Source organism: Podarcis cretensis, assembly GCF_951804945.1.
Source record: "Podarcis cretensis genome assembly, chromosome: 10".
Classification (NCBI taxonomy): Eukaryota; Metazoa; Chordata; class Lepidosauria; order Squamata; family Lacertidae; genus Podarcis; species Podarcis cretensis.
Window position 1 is genome coordinate 30,416,137 of NC_137179.1, and position 10,747 is coordinate 30,426,883.

Here is a 10,747-nt window from a genome sequence, read left to right on the forward strand (position 1 = left end):
ATATACATTATTACAATACAATTCATTTCAACACACAGAAGTGACAGGACACAGGAAGGCTTTTTCATTTTTAATATTTGGTTAAACAAAATACATCTCTGTAAACAAACCCAAGACAAGGCTATAACAAAACCAAACAAGCAGGAAAACAATTAAGGGCTTCTTCATTCCCAAGCAATGGGAATGGGCTGATTCCTTTCCTCTGCTGCCATAACTCTGGTCCAGAGGGGTGGGTGATCACATGTTCCCTTTTCCTGAGCTGCTGAATCACACCACTTTTTCCCTAAGGACAGAACAATGACATAAATACACACAGACGGAAAGAAACAGCTGTATGCTTTAAAAGATATTTGCATATTGTGCACTGGTCCATTGGCTTCCATGCAAACGGGGTCTCTCCAAAGTGCTATTATTTAGCCAGCAGACAAAATAATGTCTTTGAGATTTTTTTTTTGGGGGGGGGGATGGCTTCAAGTCAGAAGCAGAACTGCAAGCCTGATGTTCTGCTTGTGAAGTGTGTGTATGTGTGTACAAATTCTGCTAGCTGGCTTTGGTTATTGGAATGTGTAGTCCAGAAGAAAGGGGAGGGCATTTGTAAAAATAGAAGTTATTAGGCTATGACTGTAATACATGCAGAGAATAGCCAACACAAGTTCCCAGTATATTGCCTGCAAGGTGTCCAGAGGTCAATAAACAAGATGTTGATACCATTCACACTGCATTCAACTGTGAAGGGCTTGGAATGCTGGCTTAGAAAGCATGTATTGTATCTTGCTCATGCTTAGAATGGACAGGTCAGATTCCAAGGATGTAAGGGGTCGGTTTCAGCCCTCCTTAACCATTACATTTTCCTATAGAATGAAACTAAAAAAGTGGGTTCTACTTCCACTGTTCCAGTACTACTGAAAATGAAGCTGGCAAAAAGCATTAATAATGAAAAATGCAACAATAGAATAAACGGGGTTCAAGGAGAAGTCAATCGAGTGAAAGGCCACCTTCTCCATTTCACCTACTAACTAGCACAAAGAAGTGATGTGAAACACCTGAATCAGATCAGAAGGAAAACTAATGCAGTCTCCTGCCAGGGTCTTTAGCTTGTTCACTTAGTTGGTGAGGAGAGAAGAGTTAAATTCAGGAGGGTCACCTGCCAATCATAATGTGGCTCAGCCTACCTGTTGTAAACAGTCTTCCCTCATCCCCAGCAAACTTGCTTAAGCATTCTCAACCCCAACAACTGACCGTTGCTATACAAGAGCAACAAAAATCTAGCCCTTTGATCTTGTTTCCCATAATTCCACTTGGAAATCAACATTTGCTCCATTTCCAGCTTCCTACCTTGCTGAAACTTGGCTACTCTTCCCTTTTGTTTCATGATTTCATCCTCAAACAGCCTGTAGTTTTATTCCCTGCTCAGTGAATATTTCCCTGAATTACAGGACAGACAGATAAGAAAAATAAACACAGGCTACATGTGGACCACCTAACAAAAATACTTGAGGCTTTTAAATAAGCATCAATTTAGCTACCACTTTTCCAAACTATTCAGTCTTTCATTTTCAGACCACACTTAAAAAGAGCATGAGACAGGAAAACTCCTGTAAGGAGTTCCATTATTATGGTCCCATTTTGTCTACATCTCCCCTAACTCTTGGCACAATTACTATTACAAAAGGGGAATCCACAAGCACCATACCTTTGCTAAGAGTATCTAGAGTTTCCTGAGAGACCCAAATGGTTTGCAAATTTCTTCAACATAAAGTTTGGTGTTGGAGACAAAGGACACACATAATGAAGAGTATGGAGGCAGGAAAAGCCCAAAACTCCTGTAGGGAGTTCCACAATGAGGGTTGGAGGGAGGCAGGCATGGCTTTGGGGGGGAAGAATATGCCTGGCCCCAGCCCTACCCTGAAGGAGACACACACTAGCCAAACAGGAGCTATAGGAACTCCTGGAGATAGTTGTGCGTAACCCAGTATGAAGTCCTTCTAAGACTGGGGCGGGGGGGGGGGGGAGCAGGAAATTAAAGGGGAGAATTCCAACACCCATTTCTAAATGAAAGTATGCATTATAATTAAAGAGCACAGATCTGGTTCTGTTACGTCCACCTCCTTCTCTTCCCCTACTACATGTCCAGCTTCTGTTCTTCATGTTGGCTCCGACAATACCTTGTGGTTGCCTTATGGCCTCATAATGGGGGGGAAATGCCAAAGTTCCAGGGAAGAGGAGAAGAGTGCTCATTATCCACATCACAGGACATTAGAAATTGGTGGAGGGAGAAGGACCAGTACTGTAGTGCGAGGACAGGGTAGTTGCAGGTCATGCATCCGCTTTCCAACTCTGATGTGCTTCCACCTCTTCAGGCACCACTAGAAGAAGTTCACAGTTCTTTCCTCGCAGCTGGTGTCTCAAAAACTTCCTGTAGCAGTTAAAGGTGGGTAGGGGAAAAAGAAAGCACAGTTCAAATGCAATCTTTTTGTTGAGTGTAATTTTTGGTATGCACCTATATTCTGCCATTTGAATAGCTTTAAGAACTTGCAGGTCAGCCATGATTTGATCTTATTGGTTTTCTTCAGCTGGAACTGCAGAGATCTTAGAACTTTTTAAAAAAAATCTTACGGTTCAAAAGACAGTAACACCCTTTAACAAACTTTGTTTTAAAAGTCTATGAAGAAAATCACCTTCCAGTGAGCCTTGAGCCTTACTATGAATTAAGTATTAAATAAACTAAAAAGAAAAAACAAGTGTGTGTGTGTATGGTTCTGGTTGCACCTGCCAGTCGAATGCAGCCCCCAACAACTTTCCACCAGGGTAATGTTGCCCTTGCCCTGAAAATGGGTTCCTATTACTAAGTAACGTCAAATGCCTACTTTTCAATCTGAGCTAATTCTGTTGCAAAAAAGTGAAGGATAAGGACAAAGTCTAGGCTTCTGTTTTCATTCTTCACCATTGTTGGTACACTTTACTCCCTTCATCTCTGGGAGATTAAAACCAATCTACACTACGGATTATGCACTTCAATTTACAGTATGTTCAGAGGATGGGCACCTAGGTTACACTGGCTAGGATGGAAGAAAACCTACCTGAGCTCACTTTCACCTCCAATGGATTCAGGTACCTTGAGTTTAGAGTCAAGGTTATAGTAGATACCTCCCACTTCCCGGACACAGATCCAATGTTGCCGTTTAAGAGGAAGTTTCAATGGACCCCAGCAGAGGCTTGATGGCAGATTCATAATGAAGCCCATCACATTGGAGAGGGCAATTACACTGACATCCCTGAACAGAGAATAGAAGAAAGAAAATGTTAGGCTCTTACAGTTATTTATAAACCAAATAGGAAGAAGCCAGTTCCAATGATGGCAAGTCTCTCTTGACAGTCTGGTTCTCTTTACCTGCGCTTATCCCACCAAACTGCTTCATAACCTTTGGTCTGAAGAGCTGCCATGATGACGTTCACATCATAGTTCCCGTTTCCCAGCATGCTTTTCTTGTGGGGTGTCACCATGGTGTTGGGAGACAACCTGAACATGAAAACACATTGTAGAAACATGAAGATAGCATTGGTCCCAAGTGGATGATGAAGCAAGGCTGACCATTTGGGGAAAGATAGCTGAAGATGGACAAAAAGGTTAATAAATTAAGTCCACTACTCTGTCTGTACATTTGTAGGAAGAGGTAGGTGCTGGGATGGACAGAGAGTGGGGAAGTCCATTAAGTGTTCTCAAAGTAAACCTATTGTTTTTCTGTCACCGGATTTATATCCCTCAAAAAAGCAAATGAAAGTCATTGCTAACATATAGAAGATTACAATGAACCATTATAGAACCTACAATAAAAGACAGCAAAGTTTCAAAGAGTGAGAAGAATAAACTTTCACAACACTAAACCTGACTGGGCCCTGATAGAGACTTCATCCAAAACAGAAGAATTACAGTACAATGATTTCTACACTTTTGAAAAACTGGTAAAATTCTTGATTTTACACTGACAGATACCTCTCTGTGTTGAAAGAGCATGACACTCCTGTAAGATTCAAACATCAACTATTGTCTGAACAAAGCCAAATAGGTCATGCTGGTTTCAATCACATGAACAAGCTACGGTATGTGTGGTATCCCCACAAGCTCAATCTGTAATTATGACTGGCATCTGGAAATGAGCAATCCTCAGACATTTACCATGAAATGATCTCTCCACAGCCAAATGACATTTGTTCATCCATAACTGCATTGGAGGAACGAAGGGCACCTTGTCCTTTCCCCTAAAGGTTAACAACAGACAGTGCCACTTTTTAAATAGGCAAGAAAGATCTGCTTTGATCCATTTCACATGCTCATGGTAACCAATACAACAGTCTATGATCTAAGACAGTAAAGAAAGCAGGCAAAGATGTATTAAACAAATTAGGACTGCATAGGGCCACTTTGCTCTGGTGTGTGATAGGCAAGTTTTGTGGGTTCGTTAATTACAGCCATAATCCTTCAACAATTACATTTGTAAAGACCTAAGACACGGAATCCTTCATCAGGAACCTAGACGTTAAGAACTTTTCTAAATGTTCCTGAACATTTACACACTTTTCAGTTCCAATAAGTTCAAGATAGAAACTCAAGGGAATCCACTTAAATGTACCATGTCTTAAATTAAGCCTCCCAAGAGTCTCAAGGAATATGGAGAACTCCCAGAAGAACAAGAAAACACTACATAAACAACACAGGAACTATTGCCTTGACTATATTACCTATTTTAATTTTCAACAAAAACTTCAGACTACCAGCTTTAAAATATATGCATGATCCTAGGCATTTTTACTCAAAAGAGTAAGCCCCTCCGTTATATTTACTCATTATTAAGGGTGCACAAGACTATCCATAAAGAGAGATTGGGAGAATTCCAGTTTGCAAATGGCTGAGTAGCACATTTCTCAAAACATTTGTAGTAAATAAAGGATCAAGCATACACCCAAGGCCTACCACCTAGTTTTTCAGTTCCAAGCACTGTTTTCAAGCTAGTTACTAACACACATGATACAATAATGGGACCATATCAGCTACTGTTTAGTTGGATAACAAAAGAGGAAGCATGGAGAGCCTGATGTGTAAATCAAAGGAGCAGAAGCAACTTGGGTAGTTGAATGGTATGGTGCAAGGAAGAGTTAAGAGCAGGAGGACTTGCAGAAGACACTGGTTCCCAGAGAGCAGACAGAGAGATATGATGAAAGACTGGCAGATGTAGCCTGAGGGATGATGGTCCACCATACCCAGGACAGCAAGAATTGTATTTAACATCAGGAAATAAGTGTTCTCATGAAATCCCCTGGCTACATTTTGCCCGTGTGTCTTCTTTTTAATTACACATCAAAAAACCTATGCAAAGCGCAGCTCTAAGAGGATTTTGTTTCTGCTTCAAAAGCTGGTACTGAGAGGCAGAACCCTGGACAAAAAGGCAAACTGTATTGTTGGTCTCCTTAGTAAAATGTGTGGCAATTGATGAAACAAGAAACCATTCAGAATCAGTGTCAAAATTCTGGAAACTCTTCTTTTCCTCACCCAACCCACAAAGAGTTTCTGAGGCACTAAATACAACTAAAGAAGTGAATGCGTGTACAGAAAACAAAACACCCCCCCCCTTAACATAATGCTGGCAAACCAAGTTCTTCTTACCTTTGAAAAATCTCCTGTAATGTGTCTCGGGTAAAGGCATTGCCGTCCTGGAAGACATTATTGAGGGCATGGAGAGCACATAACTCCTTGCGCTGTTTTTCATGATAAATACGCACTGGCATCGGCTGTGGTGTTTCAGATGATTCCGATTTTATTTTGTCACCTTTCCATGGCACACAACTCATTTTTTTTTTGTAGTGTAGGACGTGAAGATAGGAGATGACAAAGTTTATGAAGTTTCTCCCCACCACACAAAAAGCAGAGCAAGCAGCCTTTCGTTTCTAGACAACTCCAGCCCACACAAGTGGAACACCTGCTGTTACTTTAATAGTTGTATTCACTGGATGGCTGCAGAAATAACTTAAAGATTTTAATCATTTTTCTCCCACCCTCCCACCTCCTTTAGCCTGCAAGGAACCGTCCTTAGTATATTTGCATCTTTTTCTCGGCCTCCCCTTGAAAAATGTTTTATATGGCCTTAACATCAGAGTGTCAGATAGAATGTATCACATCGCTCTTTTTCCTCCATTTCCTTTGGTCAATGATGCCTCCAAGACAAAGATCCACAGCCTAACTTAAAATATGCTCAATCTAACAACAATAACAAAAAAGGGGTGGGGGAAGACAAATATCATGTAATTAAGCAAGGCCAAGTTGGTGCTGTCCAGAAGGAATACAGGGCCCCCAGAGAGGCATCAACTGCATTTTTGCAATCTTGTCAGAGAGGCTGCGTCCCCAAAACACAGATGCAGAGAGACAGGGAAACAGACTGCTTCTTCCAGGTGGGGGTCCTCCAACTTTGCCAGGTACAAAATTCCTTGTCCCAGGTTTCTTGTGTTCCTGATGGGAGAAAAGAAGAGATCCAATAAAGCTCAGAATTATCACTGCCCGGTTACCGACTTTTTAAAACAGCACCCAGAAAAGGGTTTCCAGAACTGCTCTGCATAAACAAAACAAAAAGAAGCCACGGAGGTGCAAGGGAGGCCTGCCTTATGAGATCCGGGGTTCCCCACATCCGGAAAGAAGGGTCTTCCTTTGCCTCACAAGCACCCCCAGCCCTCCTCGGCGTCGCGGAGGGTGCCAATATCCCGCCGTTAAGTGCGGGCAGGAGAAGCGCGTGCAGGAACTGCGAGGGGGGGGGAGAGTAGGGAACGGGAGTTTGTGCTTGCAATCACAGCAATCCTGGCCTGTCCTGGGGAACCGCAGTCATGCAGTCAGCAGGCCCCTGTGCCCGCTCGGGGGGGGGGGCAGCTCCTTCTCTGGATTGTGGGGCGCGGAGAGGGGGGGGGAGGCGTTGAACTCGCCAACTCGGGAGAAGAGGGAACCGGAGAGTCTTTTGAGGGGGGCGAGGAAGAGAGACTGTCCAGGGTGACGTGTGGGAGAAAAGAGCTCTACTCAGGTGGGGGGCAACCCCACAGGCCCTCTCGCATTCTTGTTTTTTTTTGGGGGGGGGACACACGGAACGCCTCTCTCCCTTCGCGACCCCTCGCCCCGTCCCCCCGTCACGCTGCTACTCACCCGTTAGCGGCCCCAACCTGCTGAAGCCCAACAACCACCCAGGAGCCAGCGCATGCGCAACCATAACAGAGCCCTTCCCCGTCGCGCGCGCGTGTGTGTGTGTGAGCGCGCTGAGCCCGCCCCCGGCGCGGGCCTATGGAGCAGGGTTCCGCGTGACGTCAGAGAAGGCGGTCCTGGCTCTCTCTCCCTCCTCCCTTTCAGACGGCGCCGGAGACGTTGCCTTTGCAATCTCTTCTGAAATCTTAACCCTCCGCTGCGCGTGCGGCTTGAGCTGTGCCTTATTATAGGCAGTACGGAGTTGTGGGGCTGAGGATTGGGTGTGACGAGCCGGGAGGAGGACCGCGTGTTCACAATTCCTCCTCATGGCTATGAAGCCCGGCGCGGACGGAATTCTCTGCCAGGCGTCCTCTGAGCCCCGACCCACTTCACAGGGGTGTTGTTAAGGACATAAAAGGCGGGTGTAGGCATTCCTAAGCCGCGTGGCGGGTGAGATAAAAATATAATTAAGGATATGCATGCCTTTGAATCAGAGAGTCATGGTTTTAACGCGCCTCGCCTCACCCGCTCCGTTTGGGTGCCTGACATTGGTAAACATTTCAATCGGTGCATACATCGTATACTGAATAATTCGTAAACATGGCTGTTCTTAAACCGAGGTACCACTGTATTTCAGGCAGCTTGCATGCATGACAGCCGCTGCCCGTTTGTGCTGGAGCAGCAAAGATCCTCTCCTACCCGACTGCAGTGATTCCCAAAATATCCCCCCCCCCCCCACAACGCAGGACCACAGTTTGGGAACCCCTGCGCTGCTGAATGTACCTTTTCTCAGGGATGAAGCTGAAGTAGCCTTGATTTTATTTATAAACGAGAGTTATTTATTCAGTCTGTGGATGCGATTGTGCAGTATTTCAAATTAGAACTGGGAGCCAGTAACCAATGTTAGCCTCTCGCCTCTTGGTGCAGCCCCACCCCACATAATTGATCACACCACACAGTGTATGTATACCATTTGAATGACAATGCCCATCAACTGGGGGGGCGGCCCCCTCAAATATTTTATTGGGAGGCTGAAGACCCCAAGGGCCCCTAGGAGTTGGCTCCTATGGCTAGGCCTGTTTAGCATGTTAGTCCAACATCACATGGGGGACGCCCAGTTGGGGAAGACCGGCATACTTCCTCAACTATATGGGCTGTCTTTAAGATTTAAGGACCATAAGGAAGGTAAGCTTATATAGGTTAGGTTACATATGCTGAATTTATGTATCACTATCTACTAAAATAAATGTGCCAAAATGATTTACAGCTAAGTACTGTAAAAAAACCACAACATTAATAAAGCAACAGAAATATATCAAAAACAGATTTAGTAATAATATGTTGCCCAAATGCCCATGAAAATAAATACATATTTGCCTGGTGCTAAAATGACATGGTTGGCACCCTGTGGACACCATTCTATGAATGAGGTGACTATAAATGGTTTTTCTCTCTTTGCCACCCTCCTTACCCTTCAGAGGTGGCACACAAAGGAGGACTGCAGATAACCATCTTTGGTTCTGGACAGATTCATATGAAGACGGTCTTTTATGTAAATATATTTTCAAGGTCAAAACAGCACTTTGAACTGGGTACAGAAACAAACTGGCAGCCAATTTGTACTGGCCATGTCCCATGCTTTGTATTAACGCCTTCTTGTTCCAGTTAACAATTTAATAGCTACATTCTGTATTAGCTGTAGTTTCCAAACAGTCTTCAAAGTTTAAACTGGAGGTTACTAGAAAATAGACAAGCAAGGTCAGGCTATCCCTATCCAGACAGGGTTGTACCTGGGCTACCAGCCAAAGCTGGTAGAAGGCACTCTGTGCCACACTGAGGCTCCTTGTGCCAAATGACTGGATTGAATCCAAGTGTACCCAACAGCAACACTTGTTTCTTCAAGCGACACATGTGTTACGCTGACTGAGCTTCAGTTTGTTGGCTCTCACCCAGTCCATTACGGAAATCAGGCACTGATCCAGCACATCCACCTCACACCTGCTTTAGCTGTAACAAAGAATTCAAGTTGCATGTTGTCAACATACTGATGGCAGCACAGTCTGAGACTCCAGATCATTCCACTATAATGTTAAACAGCATATAAAATGACAAGGCTATCTGTTGCCTGGCCAATATCTTTCCACTTCCATCTGTCAGTCACATCTGTCCTTACCAATTCAAAATGGGAACAAATTCAACAGCTAACGTAGGCAATTCAGTCATCATTCCACAAGATAACTCATCAACCAAATTAATATTATACAAGAGACAGAGTATAGGTAGGCTAAAAGCTGATAAATTCAGCCATTCCAAATGTCATGAAAATCCAAGTCTTCATCAATACTTTTAATATTTTCTGAGATTTTTTTCACCCATGAAAATAAGTGGCCCTCAGCTCCCTATAGCTTTATATTGTGTGTACTGTATAAATGAATGGGGATTTCCTCTATTTACTTCTCTCACACTGAGATTTAAAAGTCTGGGTCTGGGTCAATCCTTAGACAATGCTTATAACACAAGTCTGAAACACAATAATTCTCAACTGTTGTAATCTTATGCAACTGAGCAGTCACCACTTTGACCTGTGATTTATTGTACGTATTTCCTCATGTCATCAGTGAGAAGAAAAACCCTAGTATTCACAATATCACTAATTTTACCTTGCTCTTTTTATTAGGAACTGGCCACTAATTGTCAGATTTTGACAACGCCCATACTGACTGGATTGAATTTCATTACTGAGTGCTGAATAGTACAGTAACACACAGCTCTCTTGCAGTGCTTGAAATATTGTGACTCCACGCTACAAAGATACAGCATCTTCCTCTCTTCCTTATGTATTCCAGATGTATACATGTCTACATAGTATGTGAATTTTTTTGTGGAAGAATTTTGTATTTTGAGAAGATAAGTGATTCTTCCATCTTGGTTATTGGCACATCCTACAGGCCCAGGAAAGTTTATGCTACAAAACATGTTAATCTTTAAAATACCAAAAAGCTTTCTTACTTTTCCTAAAGGTGCAGACTAGATGGAACACCAATATAAAGTATTTGTCTATCTAAAGAAACTTAAAATAACTGAATAAAAAACCCCTCAAAAGTCATGTATTTTAAGTGATTTTTAAATTTGAACTTTAGATTGTCCTAACCTGGCCTGGGACCTGCTGGTGAAGAACAGGTAATAACAATAGCAGTAGCATTATTATTATTGCTTGTCTGCTGGCTAATGGATAAGAAATGCGAAACCAGGAACACCAGTGCCAAAACAAAAGCGCTTGGGCTGAGTGAGGCTTCACCGATTTAAACGAAGGCTTTGAGCATTTGGAGATTAGTCCAGACACGTTTCAGTGCCACCTCCTCGCTCTCAAAATGAGGCTGAAAAACAAGGAAACAAAACGTTATTGGCCTTGGGCGAAAGTCACGGAACGCAAGTATGACTGCTCGATTGCATAAGATTATCACCGCTCAAAGCGATTTATTTCAACCCCGTTTCATCAGCTTTTGCCAGGGATTATCCCGGGCGAGACAA

General features: G+C 43.3%; 1 protein-coding gene across 8 annotated transcripts; it reads right to left on the reverse strand.

Moving 5' to 3' along the window:
* Positions 1-57: 57 nt before the first annotated feature.
* Positions 58-7,303, reverse strand: JOSD1 (Josephin domain containing 1). Of its 8 annotated transcripts, none has more exons than XR_013843321.1 (7): positions 7,181-7,303; positions 5,663-6,502; positions 3,392-3,520; positions 3,081-3,275; positions 2,289-2,416; positions 1,336-1,425; positions 58-283 (listed from the first exon to the last, which is right to left on the reverse strand). XR_013843321.1 is itself a non-coding variant. In XM_079994609.1 (6 exons), the coding sequence occupies exons 2-5, from the start codon at positions 5,845-5,847 to the stop codon at positions 2,317-2,319; spliced, it is 609 nt and encodes a 202-aa protein (XP_079850735.1). In that variant the 5' UTR covers positions 5,848-6,502; positions 7,181-7,303; the 3' UTR covers positions 58-1,425; positions 2,289-2,316. The 8 variants fall into 8 exon arrangements, 2 of the variants coding, with proteins under 2 accessions (XP_079850735.1, XP_079850734.1); XR_013843322.1 differs by having other exon boundaries at positions 2,166-2,416; XR_013843324.1 differs by having other exon boundaries at positions 1,694-2,416.
* Positions 7,304-10,747: the final 3,444 nt, after the last annotated feature.